Here is a 19798-nt window from a genome sequence, read left to right as displayed (position 1 = left end):
TTAACTCTAGTGGAGCTAATGAGCATACGTGGAGTGTCTCTTTAAATCTGGACTGTGCTATTTATTGTTACATTTATTATATTAATTAAACATGCTTTCCTATTGACAGTAAACACGCATTGTACTGCGTTTTTTTATTGGGCATATTTCAGTAAATGTGTGACACAATGAAACACAACATAAATGTATGAGGCATAGAAATCAAAATTAGCTCATCATCACGATCACATGCTATATAAACAGCCTGGATATTAAATATTCCTTTAGAGGAATGCTTTAAATTATTTAGACCTCTGGTCGAGGTCAAAGGAGAAAATCCCCCTCTCAAGTCAGCATGCCAGTACATTTCTTACTTTAGGAGACCACATTTGTATTACTGAGAGAAATGTGAAGATCTTTCAAATGTCCTATTCTGAATGTACATTTAAGGATTGCAAATACTGGCATGACCTCCACATATTATATATCCAGTAACAAAACGGCATCAGTTAAAAGAATCTACTGAACATGCTCTCGGTAAAGACCGTATTTAAATAAAGGAATCGCCAATAACACAATACAGTCTGACAATGATGTCCAGTCCTGGCTTAAATACAATATAAAAACAGTTCACAAACTTGTACTCGTCATGATACACACAGAAGATATAGAGAAATGTAGGAATCCCCTCGATGCAGAGCAAACTGAACTAAAACAAAGAATACAATAATGCTTCTCAAAAGAGTCTTGATCTGTACATAATATCTTTACTGTATATGGCATGGCCACCAGTTTCATCCCTACAGCCACTGAGTCGTATCAAAGACCTACATATGCTATACCTCCCTGCCAGGTAAAAGTGTTGGCGCTTGTACCAGCAGGACGGTCCAAAAGTGTGTTGAACATACAGGTTTGTTTTAGTGGCTAAATGCTTTATTTATTGTGTGCCTTAAAGCTTTTTGTCCAGAAGAGGAAGCAAATGTTCAAGAAACATGAAGCTTTTTAGTGGCTTGTGGCCTGTGCGGTGCAGAGTTAGGCAGCAAATGAGAAATTGACAGAAGAGGCTGAGGGAGCGACGCAGGCGAGGGTCAGTCGTGGATGACGATCGGTCCTCGCATCCGTAAACTGGGGTGGGGAGGTGCCAGTACTGGTACCTGTGCCGGCCCTTGAGGGACCCGGCGCAGGCTGATCTGCTCACATGGTTGTCTGCATGCTCTTCTTAACTGTGAACGAGAGAGCATCCTTCTGGCTTTCCTGTAGGGACAAGGAAATGAAAAAAATTAAATATTATGAAAATATTGCAGAACATGACTAAAGAAATTATGGTATTATTTAACAAAACGTATATTTCCTAGTATTTATAGAATTCATTTCTGAAAGAAACCTTGCTAAATAATGTTTTCTAATGTATTTTTTTCCATTTTGGCAGTTGTGTTGTAATGTATGGTAATGATTAAATGAATTAAACTTCAATTTTTTTGAAAAATTATGGAAGTGATTTAGAAAGTACATGAACACATCACTGACCATCTTATGCTGTGACTGTTTATACAAACTGTATATTACTGTAAAACAATTCATTCTGTTTTGCTAGTTTGTTTCCAAATAATTTTATATTTATTGAATTATGTCAATCCCCTTTACCAAATGTTGTGAATTGTGTAGCAGAAATTGAGGATGAATGTACCGTATATTAAATATACTGCAGCATTCAAAATTCTGAGTCTTCCGAGTTATTCTTCTTTACATTGTTACAAATTGTCCAGAAATCCTTAATCTTTCTTATGAATTTTGTATATTTTATAAGTTGAAATTTGTGAATATAACAACCCCAGGCTCAGATGTTTGAATGGCAGTGAAAGAAATTACAGATTTGCTTATTCTGTGCACGGCACACATTTCTGCTCTGCTCGGCACGTAGGACAAATGTGACAGCTTGGACTTATTATGTAAAAATGACATAAAAAGCATGTGACATAAATAATGTTGTACTCATGATCAGTGGAAATGATAGTAATGAAAGAATTGCCTAAGTCTTATGTTAATAAAAAATGAATAAGGCCGACAGGCATCCACAGGGGACGGCCTGTAGATTAGATTGACCCTAATGAAAAACATGAACAACAAATGCATGATTACATTCTAGAATGTGCTGTGTGCACGTATAGCATCACTGTTTACTAAAAATCTGTATGTGTACATTTACACTGATGGATCTGAGTCGTTCTTTTATACAACAAACACCACAAACTGTTCAGTGACTGAGTGAAAAACATTCAAATGTCGATAAGTAAAAACCAAGCAACAAAGTATAAAAAGCATTGCTACGATGTTACGATGCATGGGTAGAGAAAAAACAGACTGAGCCACAAACCAAATCTCATTTGTCTGAGGGTTTCCTGCCTAGTTAAAGGTTAATCTTTCAGAAAAGGGACTCTAAATTTAGTCATGTATCCGCTCTAGTCCTAGGGGCCAGAGGGAGCCATGCGTGTCGTGGCTCATATGGATGTGACTGTAATGGAAAAGCATTTTTCTTCTGTTCCCTTCACATTTTCTCAACACCAAACTTCTCGGCGTGGCATTCAAGCCAATTACTTTCATTGCAGTTGAGGTGTCAAAAACCTTTGGATGGTGATTTGTATTATATTTAGTGCATTGGTTAATCCTGTGTCTGTTTGGGTCATACAATTTATGCATTTTGCCAGACTCCACAGGTAATGTGGTTTAGCCTTTGTGTACGGTGTGTGCGGTCTTACCATGAGAAGGTGTCTAACAGCTGCAGCAACAAAATAAGATAACAAACAGTCACTAGTAGTAGTCAAAAAACACTGTGATCCATGAGACAATAGGGTATATCATAATATGTCTAATTTCCCTTACCCAAAGTTAAGTTTTTTATATCACATCTGATTTGTAATTTATATCAAACCTTTTTTTAATGTTCCAATCTGTACTTCAGAGCAAACAGGGATGTTAGTCATTAACATTGTGAATGTGGAAAATTCATGCAGTTTTACATATTTAGCAAGGAATTCATTAAATTCTGCAGCTCTTAATCCTTAAATATTTCATGTTTGTTGACTGAGAAATGAAAGAGGATAACAAGTTAATATTTTCTCAGAATTACTGAGAAATAAGAAGGGGATGATTGTGGATAAGGGGCATTAAAGATCATTACTGACTCATTACTATTATTACAGCATTATGTTATAATGGAAATAAAAAGCACAATCACTGAAATCTGTGTATTTCTGCAGGTGCACTACCAGTAAAGCATTTGGACACACCAGCCCGTTTTTTATTATACTTTTTAATAATAATGCTAAAGTCTAAAAAAAATCTAAACCTTAAAATACCACAAAACTATGATGCAAGAAACAAAAATAAAAAAGTTAAACTAATGAGATTTATTTAGTTTATTTTAGCTTCATCAAAGTACACTCTAAACATGCTACGTTTTTTCAACCCAGCATTGGGTCAAAAAAGGGATGAGCCCAGTCATTGGGTTAAATTAATCCAGAAAAATGTTATATTTGACCCAACAATGGGTTAAAAATAACCAAGCATTTTTCAGAGTAGCTACCATTAGCCTAGATTGTGTTACTGTAGCTGAACTGGTACACCACTGTCTTAAAGGAAAACAACACCTTTTTTTTCAATATTTTGCTATGCTCTTACTTCAAAGTAGACAAATTAATACATACCTATCTTTTCTCAATCCGTGCACTTAATCATTGGACAGCGCGTCATGAATGTGTTAGCATTTAGCATATCCTCATTCATTCCTTAGGATTCAAACAGGGTAAGTATGGTGGCACAAAATAAAATGTGGCGATTTTTTAAGGGATAAAAAATGAGAACTATATTGTATGGCGGAAGAGCACTTAGTTGCGCGCAGTAACATCGTCACCCCTAACTACTCCCCCTCTTGCTCAAACTTCCATCAATATTACTGCGCCCGAGGTTGAAGTGCTGCAAACTAAGACTTCGTTCACACTGCAAACATTAATGCTCAATTCTGATCCAATTTTATTTACTGTTCACATTATGTGGCTAAACTCAGACAGCCGTGTGAACTGCTCGTGATCTGCATCGCATGCGCATGAGAACAATAATATGTCACGCGCAGCATGTGGTAATATGGAAATTTTGTGAGGCATATCAATCTAGAATGACGTAAAAGTCACATGAATTCCGATATGACTGTCAGACTGAGGTCGCATTGCAAAACATCCGGCCTGTATCTGATGTAGAACCACATATGGAAGTGGCTCAAATCAGAATCGAAAAGATCAGATTCCATGTGGTTTTTGCTGTTAACACGGTCATACAAAGAGAAAGACATGGGTCACATATGAGCGGAAAATCTGATTTTGATGGCAGTGTGAACATGGTCTAAGTGCTTTTCCGACATACATACAATATAGTTCTCATTTTTATCCGCTTAAAAAATTGCCTCGTTTTACTTTGTGCCACCATACTTACTCGTGTAACTACTCATGTAACAGTCTTTAAAGGTCCCGTTCTTTTTGTGTTTTTAAAGCGTTGATTGTGTTTATAGTGTCACAATATAACATGTTCATTTTTCACGTGTAAAAAAACGGTACACGCGTTATTTTTCACACAATTTACTTATCTGTATAGCGCTGTTTTCACTGTCCTCAAAACGGGCTGATGTCTTCCTTGTTCTATGAAGTCCCTCCTTCAGAAATACGTAACGAGTTCTGATTGTGTAGTTTGTTTAGTGTGTTGTGATTCGATATGCAGCTTAGCTTGCTGTTAGCTTAGCTGGCGACTGACGTATTCCTGTGGCCGAAGTTTAGTCAAAAAACTGTTCTAGTGACGTCATTAAAGCAGGAAATAGAGGGCTTTAGTCCAAACCGTCCGTTCGGTGCTTTTAAAGGGGAATTCTGTTAAAGAAAATAAATCGCCTGGCAGTGAACTTTGAGCTTTATCATTTTACAGGTATTATTTATGCTATTATAGCAACATTGCACACTAACTAGGGTTTAAAAAATGGGATCAGGAAGAACGTGACCTTTAAATAGGGAAAACATGGAAGTGTTTAGTGGCTTCCAAATTCATCCCTGCCCGGATCCCAAGGAACGAATGGGGCCAGGCCAAATGCCAACACATTCACGACACGCTGTAAGTGTGTAAGTGCACGAATTGAAAAAGATAGGTATGTTTTAATTTGTCTAAGTTAAGGTAAGAACATAGTAAAATATTAAAAAACGGTGGTGTTTTCCTTTAACAGCGCAAAGGTTGTGGGCTTGTATACACAATGATAAAAAATGCATACTTTGAATGCATTGTGTGTCACATGCATATCTGCTAATTGCGTATGTTAAATGTAGTTCTCAACTTTGGCCATACTTTAAAGTTATTTTATGTAACATAAATGCTAAATTGATTGGACTGGAAGCTAAGGTTCTAAGCTTTCTAAAGATACCATATATCTAGTTTTGTGCACCACAACTTGCAGGGTCCAAGTCTACTTGGGTCCAAGAATTTAAAGGGATCACCCAAAAATAAAGGAAAACTCATCATTTACTGACCCTCAAAATGTTCCAAACCTGTATAAATTATTTTGAGCAAAAAAATTTCTGAGCACCTATTTTTCATTACTACTATGGAAGTCAATGGTGCACATGTTTTGTGCATGATTACAAATATTTTCCCCTTTGTGTTCAGCAAAACTAAGAAATATATGCAGGTTTGAAACATCTTGAGGGTGAGAAATTTTAATTTTTGTGTGAACTATCCCTTTAAGAGGTTAACCATCTTCATGACATACATATCTTTTTTAATTCACTTTTCTATCAAATGGTTTATAAGATCACGACTAATATAAATTCACTCAAGTGTGTCCAGACATTTGACTGGTAGTGTATGTGTTTGTGAAGTGATAAGGTACCTGTGGAGTCTCTCTAATTTAAAACTAACCTCAATCTGCATTCATAAATGGTTTTAGCCCAGATTAGTGGGATTATGTATATTACTAATTATAGGATCTTTATTTAAAAATTGTCACTGAGATCTATGAGACTAACTGACCCATTTCCTTCTTAAGGATCTCTAACCCGTCACTGTCACTGGGTATGACCAATGCAGTAATTACACTGTCACTAAAATCAGTCACTCTTATGTGAAGGTTTAATCAAAATGATCAGACTAATCAGATGTGTCATGCCATCTCATGGGGAAAATCTCTACAGGTGCCAATCATGAAGGAACAGCACAAGGGCTTTTTGACACGGAGCATGACTGCCCTGCTGTTCTGTAATAAATATCCCTGAAGGCTCAGTGCATGGGCCAGAATAAAGTTAAATAAATGGTTGCACAATGAGTGAATAAGCCACATGACAGGTTTGGGTCTGAGAAGTGAGGTTTGCACACCTCGTCTCTCTGGAAACCAGGAAGAAGCTGTCATCCGGGGCATCGATCCAATTGGGTCGTCTTTTGCGCAACATCAGGCCACTTGCACGAAGGTTTGAGCCCTCGGTGCCGCTTCCATTATGTTGCTAGATAGGAAAAGAGGAACATCTTTAGTCTTCAATTATGAGATAGATCCACAGTAATATCCCCCGGAAAGGGTTTAGATTAATCCAGGACTAGGCCTTAGCTATATTAGGACATACCTTACAAAAAACAATACTGTTGTGCATCATGAGACAAAACAATGGCACTGATATATGTTAAGATATGTCAGTACAAGTTGTTTTTAAATTAAGGCAGCTCAAACATGCATTTTAGTCTAGGATAAGTCCTGTCCAGGAAACTGCCCCTCGGTGTGTTGATGAAATGCAGAACACACAAAATAAACCCCAAGAAAAAAGTTTTTTTTTTTGGAAATGTTCAAGTGTGAGTGTTATACTACACTGTACATCTGCAAATGTAATAATATATTTTAAAGTCATAACAGATTTAATTTTGGTGTCTGAGGTTCAAGCCCTGCCTGGGACCTGTGCGTTGTTTTATCTCAGGTATTTGCATAAAAATAATATTATAGTATTAAAGCAAGTCCACCGTATTTACATTAGTCATCTCATGAATGAAAAGTGTCTGCCTTTGTGTTTGTTTAGCTCGCATTTCTCATTTCCATTTCAGCCAGCCGCAATAATATGTGAAGAACTTCTGAGGCTGAAGACTGAACCTGTCACCAAACCAATTGCAGAGGATCAATAGCATTGTGAAACTTATAAGATTGAATTTTCCTCCTTTATTAAGCAAAACAAAAGCCTTCGAAGTTATTATCTTTCAGCAGAGTGGAAACACATCGGATATGAAGAAGTATGCATACTTGAGTCTTAAGTGTTTGTCAGTGTAGTTTATACCGTTTAAGTCTTTGACACCTACCAAAATGGGTCCCACGATATGAGCTGGGTTTTCTATAACATAAAAGAAGTATATATTGTAAGAAATGATTTAACTATTATAATACACTTTTTTCACACTAAAAGTTTCTTCATCAAGGCTGTGTGGTTCTATAAAGAACCTTTAAAGGGACACTCCACTTTTTTTTTAAATATGCTAATTTTCCAGCTCCCCTAGAGTTAAACATTTGATTCTTACAATTTTGGAATCCATTCAGCCGATCTCTGGGTCTGGCGGTACCACTTTTAGCATAGCTTAGCATAATCCATTGAATCTGATTAGACCATTAGCATCAGGCTAAAAAAATAACCAAAGAGTTTTAACATTCTCCCATCTAAAACTCAACTCCTCTGTAGTTACATCGTGTACTAAGACTGACGGAAAATTAAAAGTTGCGATTTTCTAGGCCAATATGCTAGAAACTATACTCTTATTCTGGCGTAATAATCAAGGACTTTGCTGCCGTACCACGGCCGCAGCAGGCGCAATGATACTACGCAGCGGCCGTAAAATAGTCCCCTTGGTAACATTCAATAGCAGGGGACTATTTTCGTAGCCTGGTTCTACCAGACTCTCATACATTTCATTTGTACAGAGAGTCTGGCCTCTCTATTGAGAAACATTTACTTCCTTGTAGGCGGGTTCTCTGTTAAAGTTCAACACTATTGGATCTGCCCAGAGTCACTCAGGATCTGCCATAGCCAATTGCTAACGTGTGATCGTGACGTTATATCATGCGCCGAAACAGATGGGAAACAACAAGTCCGAATGATCAGAGGATTGTTTAGAAAAAGATGTCTGTCAATGAGAGATGCAGGATTTGTTCATCGAATTTAAGAGTTCAAGGAACAATTGTAAATTCTAAATGTATATTTGACACTAAGGACAATGATGCATTCAGTCAACTGTCGAAGCTGGGTCTGAACATTAACAAAACACCAACATCAACGTCATCGTTCTAAGCCACTCCCTCCGTTCGCTGATTGGTCCAACAAAAATCTGATTTCTCGAAAAGAATAGACCAAAATCCCAGACTTATGCTGCGTTCCAGGCAGGCTTTTTAACCCGTGAGTTACGACTTCAAAACCACGACTCACGACCCTATGCGTTCCAGGCAGCCTGTAACTCGTGTTTTTACAACCTTCTACCGGTGAAAGTGCACTGGAACGGCAGTCAAACCCGTGACTTCCCACCCGTGAACTCGTACTAGATCGATGTACTCCCAGTTCAGAGTCGTGACTCGTGGTTTTGAACTCGTAAGTTACGGGTTACAGGTTGCCTGGAACGCAGCAGTAGTACTGAAGGAAAATGAAATTAAGCGGAAGTGCGTATGAGGGCGCAGCCAGGCTACTATTTTCGGGCACTGCATAATATCATTGCACCTTCTGCAGCCATGTTACGGCAGCAAAGTCCTTGATTATTATGCCAGAATGAGAGTATAGTTCCTAACCATATCTGCCAAAAAAAAATCGCAATTTTTAATTTTTTGTCGGCCTTAGTACGCGATGTAACTACAGAAGAGTCTTAAGTTTTAAATAGGAAAAATATCGAAACTCTTTGGATTTTTTTAGCGCCATGCTAATGGTCTAATCAGATTCAATGGATTATGCTAAGCTATGCTAAAAGTGGTACCGTCAGACCCGGAGATCAGCTGAATGGATTCCAAAACGGTAAAAATCAAACTCTACGGGAGCTGAAAAATGAGCATATTTAAAAAAAAAATGGAGTCACCCTTTAACATCCACAAAACGTTTTAGTATAAAAAAGGTAAGAAATATAAAAAGGTAAGAAAGTAAAGGTTCTTTGTGGAACATAAAATGTAACCCAGTCTGTGAAAACCTAGCTAAAGACATTTTTGTGATTCATCCTAATATATAACATTCTGTAAAAAAATATGTCTTTAATATTGATTGAATAAGGCCATGTCAAAGATCAAAATCAATCACTGAAATCAAACTTTCATGCTACTAATCTATTCCAATTTAGGCCGGATTTCACAGACAGGGTCACATATTTAATGTGGTCTCAGAAATTTGCATCCAACAGTAAATGACTGTACAACTACCTTGTCCTAGTGCACCAGCCCTCTTTTCTGCTGCCTCGACCCTGCTGTGGTGGTGATAGCTCCGTTTTCCCAAGATGCCGAGTGGGCCGTGACTGGGAAGAGAGGAAAGCAGTCGTCGCGGAGGCTGCACCTGCAGGCCGGGGGTGCGGTGTGACCGCTGAACGTGAGGTGCTGGGCGAGACTCTGCAACATCAGAATATTAAACCATCACTGTAGCATCTGAGTTACAGCAGATTGTGTGACCTCCAATGCACAGAGCAACATTTCAAACATCTCACCCAGATACTGCAGGATACTGGTCAGGGTGCTTCTCGGGGAGGATTTGGGCTTCATAGGTCGCCCCGTCATGCCTTCTGACACCCGGATCATATCTATTCATCAACCAGCAGTACAGAACAAACAAACGGAGACAGAGCCAAGTCAATGAGCTACGAAAAAGCAAGAACGAGACATCTCAAGCACACACACACACACACAAAGGAATAGGTCAGCTTGATTGATACTGCTGTGATACACCGCCCTGTGGTGACTAATCTTTCTGACTGAACAATGTTGTTCACGGCAGCAGCATACAGAGTCGAATCCCATTTGCTTCACTACTCATTCTTTAGGCCCTGGTGAGCATTTTTCTCTCTGAACTTCAGAATATTGATCGGCAAAATGAACCCATTACAATCATTCCAACTTTCTGCAGTTCGTTTTAAAATTCATTAAAACTCTAAAGGAGTTGAAAGTGGTTCAAGTAATTCTCTTCAGGCAGTTCTTCTTATTGTGTTGGCAAAGCTGGAGACGCTCTCGGAGACGTACCGATACTTCAATTCATTGTCTCTTTAACAATACATCTAATGTGGAAAAAGTGAACTTGGTGATGCATTTTCTACTGACGTAAAATCCATTCTTTAAATTGAATGAAACCTCGGTGTAGGACTGCACCTTTGGGGAAATAGTGGTTGTCTGTTGCATTTTTTATGTGTGTAAACAGTTAATGCTAGTTTTGTCTAATAGATTATAAAGCATGATCTGAAAAGTGCAAATAACATTATTATGTATACCTGCGTATAATAGCTGATGCACATGTTTTTATTTTACTTTATTCATTTTGTTAAAAAGAATAATGGCATGAGTTGCCATGCAAAAACCAGATGGATTAAAATGGCCAAAACAAAAAAAATTGTCTTCATCTCACATTTCAGACTACATTGTGATTTTCATGCACTTGCAAAATGCAAAAATGTAACCTGGTTAGCCACCATGTCGAATGAGGTTGGAAGTAAAAACAAAAACAAATGCAAAATTGCATTCACAGCAGCTTTTCATGAGCACATCCACATTCACCACACACATCAATACAAGTCATGATTTCACGACCAGAGTCGATGGAGCTCATGCTATCAGAGGAGGCAGACTTCACACGATCGCTGCTCTGCTCTCAAGTGTGCGTGCAACACGATGATGGACAGATACACAAGACACATGAAAACTACAAGGACTCATAGAATGGTTTCAGCCATGGTTTTATTGGTGTTTTGGTTGCCCACAAGACATTCACACAAAGAAAAATAAAAGAGAGACAAAGTAAAGAGCATGCCCCCGAGTCCTTCGAGCTGCAGGACACAGAAACGTCAAGAACAACCTCTTATGGTTGAGGATACATACAGATGTGTGTCTGGGGTGGAATGGAAGCACAGAATGGAGGTTTCGTATGATGGGAGGGAGGGGGGGCAATGCAAAGTGAGCAGAAAAGCTTAAGATTTGTGCAGGGGATTGGCTCTTTAAGCATTTTATTTCCCTGTGTTTAAAGTGCGTGTTAAGACTTCTGTAAAGTCTTTGTCTCTCAAAAGAAAGCCTGGGTAATTTCATGTGTGGGCTATTTTAAAGCTTTGTTGCATTATTTTAGCTTTTTATTTAGGTTCCTATTTCAGGAGAAATATAGTTTCTTAACTATCATGCAATATGAGGAATTCATAAATAATGCTGGAATTATTGCCATCTTTACTGTCAGAAAAAAATTACAAAAAATAGTCCCTAGCCTTCACTAGGTCAGCACCCTTCGTAAAGGGTGCGTGTACCAATATTTACCTCTGAGGTACCCATCATGAACTCTTTGGGTGCTAAGGTGTACTGTCCCAGTGACATCTTTAACAGTGTTTGATAAAGGATTAAAAACGTCTGATTCTGATCTAGACTTGCTGCTTTTCAGGGTTTGGTAGTAAAATATGGAGCATCTTTAAATACAGGTCTGGCCTGCAATCCAGACAGTGCCTTCAATACTGCTGGTGAAAGCAATTTCTCCTTCTCTCATCTTAAATTTAATACAGGGATTCTTGCCTAATGTGCTATATATCCTAACCAATCTTCTAATTAAAGTTTAGTGTGCAAACTTTGAATAGGACAAACTTCAAACTTGTCTATGGATGATAGTCCATCATCGTTGCATTATTAAAACACACAGAATAAGAGTTAAAATTTCAAATAAATGAAACCTTCCTTTATGATGCCATTACAAAAGTACAATGGTATCTATCTGATTGGTTAGTTTGCTACGTTTCATTATTATATTCTTTGGTTCTAAGGTACACCAATCCGTTTCAATAATATGAAATTTCCCATAACATTAAATGTTTCTTAATGCTATATTAAAGGAATATTCCATTTTCCTAAAAAAAAAATCCAGACAATTTACTCACCACCATGTCATCCAAAATGTTGATGTCTTTCTTTGTTCAGTCGAGAAGAAATTATGTTTTTTGAGGAAAACATTGCAGGATTTTTCTCATTTTAATGGACTTTAATAGACACCAACAATTAACACTTAACTCAACACTTAACAGTTTTTCCAGCGGAGTTTCAAAGGACCACAAACAATCCCAAACGAGGCACAAGGGTCCCATCCAGCGAAACGATTGTCACCCCCGACAAGAAAAACAAAAAATATGCTCTCCCAAACCACAACTTTTCGTCTAGGTCCGGTCCAGCGCGACCTAACGTAAATGCGTAGTGATGTAGGGAGGTCACGTGTTACATATATAAAACGCAAATTTGTGGACCATTGTAAACAATAAACTGATACAAAGACATTAATTAGTATCAGTTGACATACAACAATGTAGGAACGGTCCTCTTTCAACACACTTGTACACTTGTCTTCTGTGACCTCTTGACGTCATGACGTTTTGCGTGGGGTCAGCTGGCGCATCACGACCAGATCTAGATTTGTTGTTTTTCTTGTCAAAAATGACAATCGTTTTGCTAGAAAAGACACTTATGCCTCGTTTGGGATTGTTTATAGTCCTTTGAAACTCTGTTGAAAAAACTGTTACGTGTTGAGTTAAGTGTTAATTGTTGGTGTCTTTTAAAGTCCATTAAAATGAGAAAAATCCCGCAATGCTCCCCCCAAAAAACACAATTTCTTCTCGACCGAACAAAGAAAGACATCAACATTCTGGACGACATGGTGGCAAATTATCTGGATCTTTCTCTCAAGAAAATGGAAAATTCCCTTAAAGCATATGATGACCTAATTGATCTATTGCTGAGCTCCAATGTTTCCACAATGGCAGAAATAATTATTTGGGATTAGGTTCTGGTCTGTTCGTATTCAGAGGTAGTTCGGTACATAAAAAGTTGGTAACTTTATAGATTAATTTGATGGTCTTGTGAGCTCAAAATCTTGGCACGCTCCAGTACAACACAACGCAGTACCCTTGTACCGTACATTAAACTAGCCATTAAATAAAACCTATCATAGATTTAGCAGATAAAAACATTTAAAATGCCCAAAAATGAGCATTTACAAATTGTAGGTGTATTTTTTGGGAAATTAGATTTAAAAATATTACAGTATGAAACATTAGAGGCTATTTGTCCTGCGCAATGAGCAAAATCGTTCCGTCTCAACAGTCCCAAGAACTACACTGCAACATTCACTTCCTCCAGAAACTACACCTGTTTAAGAGCAACTATATAACAAGCCTACGTATACATACACTGTTAGAATAAAAACAGTCCCAAGCTCTCACTGGTGCAGTATTCTTTGTACAGGCCCCAAAAGGCACAATTATGTATACATTACAGTGGTTCTCAAACTGGGGGCCGAGGCGAGATGATGCCAGGGGGGCCCCAGTTTAATGACATTTTATAAAATAAATTAATTTATCATGAATTCTGTGCAATTAAACCTAATAAAATAAGACTACTAACCAACAGCACTACTTTGTATCATTCAATATGTTTTGTTTAATTAAAATTTGAGTTTTGGAACAGTTTTTTGTCATAAATTTTCTTTGGGGGGCGCGAAGGAATGTGCCGTACACAAGGGGGGGCGCACGCTGAAAAAGTTTGAGAACCACTGCATTAGGTACCAATATGTACCAGAGGTACTAATATGAACTCTTTAAGGTGCAAATGCATAGTTTTTGATAGAGTACCTCCCCAGTGACAGCTAGGATCACTTTTAGTGACAGTGTACCATATGTACTTATACAAATTAATTTTTTTTTTTTTACTTTAGACCCCAAAATAAATCCAATGCTGCATCAATCCAGCCCTTAGACCACCACACGTATACTTTTCAAATCCTTTCAAACATGACAATACCAATGACAAAACTATATCTCATCTCCTGGGAGTACCATGAGAAACATAATGAGAGTGCAGGGCAGGATATTTGCCCAAAAGCCAATTTTCTTTTTAAAAGGGAAGACATTTAGGTGAATATTATCACATTAATTAAAATTTTACTATCACGGTGTGCAAAATATAGAAGCTTTAGATAAATTTAAGGCTAAGACTATGATATGCTTTTCAAGTCGATTTACAAGGACTTTTGGGGTAAAGCGATACATTAATCTTCAATTATCTGTGTGTGTGCTATGTGTACATATAAAATTCTCTTTATCAATCTGAGAGTCCTGTTAAAAAAAATGTGCTTACGTTCAACTTTAAACACAAACATCATACAACTCTTAACCTAACAACAGGTCAACATGTATGTAAAAAATGAACTGAAAAGATGATTGAAACTCAAATTATGGAGGACAGGCAGTCTTTATTGGAAATGGGGTGGGGAGAATACAAAAACCGAAATAATAATATAATAACAATAATTATAATAATAATAAAAACAGTACAAGACAAGATGGAGGGGAGGAATGACAGCGAGATGTGGGAGGGCGGGGCATTGCGGATGATGGGTGCGTGATTGGGTGGGGATGTGTTTGTACACGAGGCTGAAGTTAGGAATTTAAAGAGCTCTTACACTCCGCCTTTATGGCGCCACAGTTAATGGGCACAAATGGGCGGCGCGCGGCCCGGCGCAGCCTGATGAGGTCACGGCACATGTGACGCGCCAGTTTGGTGAGGCGCGTGGCCTGCAGCAGGAACGCCTGCTTGGTCTTCATGGAGGACTTGGGGCTACCGCTGTTCCTTATCGGAACCATGTGGGACGACTGCCGGGGACCGTGACCACGAGAGCGTGACTCCTGCGGAGAGAAAAATTTGAATATGAGGGAATGATTGTAAACAGAGACATTTAAAATGAGGAGGTCAAAGTTTAAACTCAGCCTTATGACAACAAACCACCCTTAACCCTCCAAAAATCATCAGTTTTGAATAGGGGTGCTCCGATAAATGCCGATATACACTAAGGGGTTGTGCACACCAAAACTTTTATACGCGGCTAAAAAAGCCTGGAGGACATCGATTTCCAGCTATTGGTCAGCTGAAAGCCAGCTTTCTTCAGCTGAGCGCTTTGGTAGCTGTGATACTTCAGCTGTGGTAATGTCCCGCCCCTCCTCCACTGTGATTGGACAGCCGTGGAAAAGCGGAGTTTTCACCCAAAGTTGAATATTTTTCAACTCTTGGCGCTCAGCTCTAGACCGCCGATCGCCAGTTTTAGTGCGAAAAATAACGTTAGCTGCTGGCTTATTTGAAAAACGCAAAACTTCCATTGGAAACAATTGAAAACATGCGCCGTAAAAGCTTTGGTGTGCACGCCCCCTTATAATACGTGGCCGATAACTATTCTTAATCGCACAGCCGATATAATTCACAGCTATTTCACGTACTACGGCTTTGGATCAGTAAGTCCTTATCGATGTGAAATAGTTTGAGTCGTTTAAAACATGCATTTGAAAAAGCAACACTCGTCAAACATAATCATTATACATATTCTTTATTATCATGAAAATACCTGAAAAGGTTTGAAAAAGCAATAGAAATAAATCCTTAAGCCATTTTCTGGAGCTGCGTGGTTCTTCGTCTACAGCGCATATCACGTTTTTTTGCACGAGAGCGCCCTCTGGCTTTTGGATGTAGCGGCATTTCACCGTAATTCATTGAGAAGCATAGCAAGCATTATTGGTCGATCGATCAGAGCATCCCTAGTTTGGAATCTACCAAGTAAATTTTATGTACACTGCCGCTTTAAATTAATAATACTGTATGCTTCGTTGTAAATTGACACTAAATATATTCATTACTTACGTTGGGTTCGGGGCTTGGAGGCGTCTTTTCTTCTGCTCCCTCGGCTCTGCTTGGCATCTTAAGGCCACCGTACTTTTTCCAGTACATCCAACAGGACACGCACAGGCGACACTGCATGTTAGGAGGACCCCAGGAGTACCATTGGGGAGATTGTACAGCTGTGAACAAAAAACAGATTTATTATTACAGGGTTCGATTAACTACGATTTCTTATATATTTTTAATTCTCCCTATGCACCTTTATCTGAGAATGACAATTTCTTCTGTGATTTTAGAGGGGTTATTATTGTGACAAGTGTGATTCAAGTCTGTCACCTTAAATGGGACATTTCACAAGACTTTAAGATGTCAAATAAAGTACAAAACGTGAAAACTGAAGGTGTCGTGGCATTGGCTATTAGTAGTTCAAAAAACACGTGGACACCTGAGAGTATTCAGCTTTCACTGAAACTGAAGTGTAACTATAATGTCATGTACTAGAACACAATGAAGAAGGATTAGATCTGAAAGAAATCAAAATCGTTTCCAGCATGCATTCACTACTATAAAGCATTATTGATCCAAACTAATCATTGCTCATCACATAGATTGTGATGTGCCAGCTCTGATACATCTGATTTGAAGATAAAAGGGTGAAAAGGCAGCATCCAGCCCCACTGATCACAGAAGGCGTGACGCGTCCTCTGGGAAAAGGGAATTGATTGAATGTGTTGAGTGTAATTAGATGAAGAGGGTCCTTAACTCACCAAAACAGCTCTCGCATGCTCGCCCGCCTCCGGCTGTGTGGAAACTGCCTGTGCCCGCTGCGCCGTTAACGGTTGCCATCTTGCCGTTGCTTACAGAGATCTGGTTAGGGTTGGGTTTGTTGCTGTAGGGCAAAAACTAATTAGATTTCCCACTATAATCTATTACAGTAAAAGATTTTGACATCTAAATAGTGTGAATAATTTAAAGCCTTGAAAAGCTGCAGGTTTCGAAATGTTCGTACTTACTATGTGGGGATGTAGACTTGCTTCAGTTTGCTTTCTGCTTCAGCCGCTTTCAATCGTTTCTAGTGAAAAATCAAAATCGCAAGCGAGATTAAGGATGGCCACGGCACACAATTCAAATTTCTTCTGTGGTATAAACCTTTGTCCTGTCAAATAAGCTTGAAGAGGTAGTCACCTGCTGAACGTATCTGTCTGTGGTTTTCCACATGTAGTAATACTCGATGATGCTGGTCAGGGACTTCCACGGAAGCTGAAATAAAACATAAGTAACTTCAGAAGGACCATGAGGAGGTTGTACCGAAGATGCAGCTCAAGTTCTTGTCTATCAGTCCAAAGAGCTCTTCTTATTGCTTCTATTAGGTGCAAAGGTTCAAAAATTAAGCCCAGAGGAATGTGAACGTGCTACTATTTTGCGTTCTTCAATTTATCTTAATTTGAGTCATATTTTAATTAACAATTTTAACATGTGTAATTATTTGGTAGGTTTCCCTTATGGTATGGAGTCCACAAGTTGATGACCAAAAAACTGCAGAATCTACTGAAAAGATCCATAATATGATTTTTTGCTTTAATTTATTTCAAGGTGTAAATCAAAAATGTCGATTAACAGAGATGTTAAATTAAGTCTTTAAATTTATGAAACATTTATTCTAAAGAGCGCACGGTTGAAATTGACATGCAGATGCACATGATTATTCATGAGCACCTGCTGAGCGCGATTAAGCTTGGATGAAACAGACGAAAAGAATTTAAGAAATTAGCAAATAAAGCTGGACGATCCTCCACTTTTGGCCCTCGTCTATGCAGAGCTGGTCAGAGTATTAAAATGAAAACAGATGTGTTCTGTGCCAACAGCTGGTGTTATGAAAAATATTCAGATGAACATCCTGAGGCACCATTTTAGGTATTTGTTTTTTGTGGTTTCTATGACTTTCTATGTTTTTTGATCTCCAGATATAAAGATAACACTAGAAATTGTTAGAGATTTCAATTTTGGTTTAATATGAATGCATGTTTTTCTCAATCTTTTCAATATTATTAATCAAAGTCATTTCGTATGTTTAAAGCCAGTTGAGGCCTTCAACCTACATCTATCAAATTAAAAGTTGTATACTTTGTTATGAAGGCTGTTATTAAAAAAATATACTACATAACATTTTCAGTTTTTTTTGTTGTGGCAACGTTCTTCATTTGAATCTTTATTTATGTTTTTTATGCCTAATTTAATTTTTCCAAAAAAATAATTGAATTCAAACAATATTTGGAGGACCCCGAAGGGTCCTAAGACCCCCTGTTGAAGACTCATTTTTAAGCAAACAGAACAAAATTGAGTACAATGAAGAAAAAAAAATACAGACTAACATTTCTAAAGAGAAATAACTGAATTGACTACAAATAGATTTTTAGCCACTTTATGACTTATTATGTTGAAGCCTTCAATAATTTTTCTCATTCCACCAGCAAGGTGACAGCACAAGTGGTTGTCATGGTGTTAAAATGTTAAATATTCATTTTTATAAAAAAAGTTTGTTCTATATAAACAGAGAACCTCTATAAAACATTTCACTACACAGATCTGGGCTAAATACATCCCAGTATCACATTGCAAAAAATAAACAATGCTATCTGTAAAGCATTAAAAAACCCATTCACATCTATAACGGTAACAAATTAGCATCCACACCAACATTCAATAACGTTATGTTTATCCTAAGTGCGTTTTTAAGTGCATAAGTGCTTTAAATTAAAAATGATTTCAATTGGCAGTCAAGTTTTTTATTGTTCATCAACTGAAAGGGCTCTGAGATGCCAACTGAACTGATTGTTTCAGATGAAAGAGACATACAAAATATGCTCTCAGATGCCTAAAGCTAACAACAAACAATACTAACACACTCACGGTGTGCTTGGTCATCTGGGATTTCATTATGGAGACAGTGATTTATCTTTTATAAATCGTTAAAATAAAGTGTCCTGGATCCGGCGAGCCTCGAGACTGTAGAGCAGGGGTAGGCAACGTCGGTCCCGGATTGCCGATGTCCTGCAGATTTTGGCTCCAACCCTGATAAAACCTTGGCTACATGTAGGTTTCAGGTGACGTTTTAGACCTTGATTAGCTTGTTGAGGTGTGCTTGATTAGAGCTGGGGCTAGACTCTGCGGGACGTCGGCGCTCCAGGACCGACGTTGCCTACCCCTGCTGTATAGGCTAATACCTGGAAGCAGTATTCCATCACAACTTACAAAATTCTCTTAAATTTAGAAAGAATTTTTAAAACTCGTTTTATATTTTTCTCATACTTTGCGTGAGGTCTTAAAGTCAGTGTAAACTCATTTCAGAGAATTGTTTTTAAACACATTATAAATGTTAGACATGTATTGCTGAAACACGTTGCAAAAACTGTGAACTATGTAGTACGGAATTGTGGAGTTTTTCCACCTTTTTGTGTTTAGGATTACTTGAGCGGGGTTAAAATGGTGGCTCGATGATGCACTGGAGCCACCGAAAATGGTCCCGCCCCAACAGTGAGTGCGTTTATATGCACAGAATAAGCTGATAACTATCAAAAATCTGCTTATTTTAGAAAACTGTTTTCATGCGTTTACATGCAAATCAATATCCCGGTTATGCAGACAACTGCGTTTACATGGGACTTGGAGAATTGTCAGGTTTCTCGCAGGCAGTGACATCACCCCCTACAGTCGTTCAAAAAGCCAACGGCATATCTGTCTTAGGGGCTAATCACACCAACCGTGCTTTAAACGTTTGGAAACGCAAGGCGCGACGCACTGCTTTTTTTTTTTAAAAAAGAGCAGTGCGACGCAACTTTTTATATTGCTAACCAACCACAGAGTCAGCTGTCTTGTCAATCAAATATTGAAGCGTGAGCGCTCTTTTGTTGTTAA

The 19798-nt window shown here is 38.2% G+C and overlaps 1 protein-coding gene across 7 annotated transcripts in view; it reads right to left on the bottom strand.

The window, feature by feature from the left end:
* Positions 1-102: 102 nt before the first annotated feature.
* mta3 (metastasis associated 1 family, member 3) overlaps positions 103-19798 on the bottom strand; it is a 39717-nt gene continuing 20021 nt past the window's right edge. For 6 of the 7 annotated variants that reach the window (XM_055175414.2, XM_055175415.2, XM_055175417.2 and 3 more), the window contains 10 exons: positions 17069-17143; positions 16897-16955; positions 16651-16772; positions 15905-16062; positions 14679-14901; positions 9700-9792; positions 9422-9604; positions 7339-7370; positions 6379-6503; positions 103-1233 (listed from right to left, as the gene is read on the bottom strand). In XM_055175414.2, the coding sequence (XP_055031389.2) occupies positions 1068-1233; positions 6379-6503; positions 7339-7370; positions 9422-9604; positions 9700-9792; positions 14679-14901; positions 15905-16062; positions 16651-16772; positions 16897-16955; positions 17069-17143 (1236 nt within the window). In that variant the 3' untranslated portion in view covers positions 103-1067. Of the gene's footprint in view, positions 1234-2735; positions 2756-6378; positions 6504-7338; positions 7371-9421; positions 9605-9699; positions 9793-14678; positions 14902-15904; positions 16063-16650; positions 16773-16896; positions 16956-17068; positions 17144-19798 lie in introns of all 7 variants that reach the window. The other variant, XM_055175419.2, reaches the window with a different exon arrangement.

The sequence above is a fragment of the Misgurnus anguillicaudatus genome, chromosome 4 (genome assembly GCF_027580225.2).
Source record: "Misgurnus anguillicaudatus chromosome 4, ASM2758022v2, whole genome shotgun sequence".
Lineage (NCBI taxonomy): Eukaryota > Metazoa > Chordata > Actinopteri > Cypriniformes > Cobitidae > Misgurnus > Misgurnus anguillicaudatus.
The sequence above is the reverse complement of the archived record's forward strand: the minus strand, read 5'-3'. Positions and strand labels throughout refer to the sequence as shown.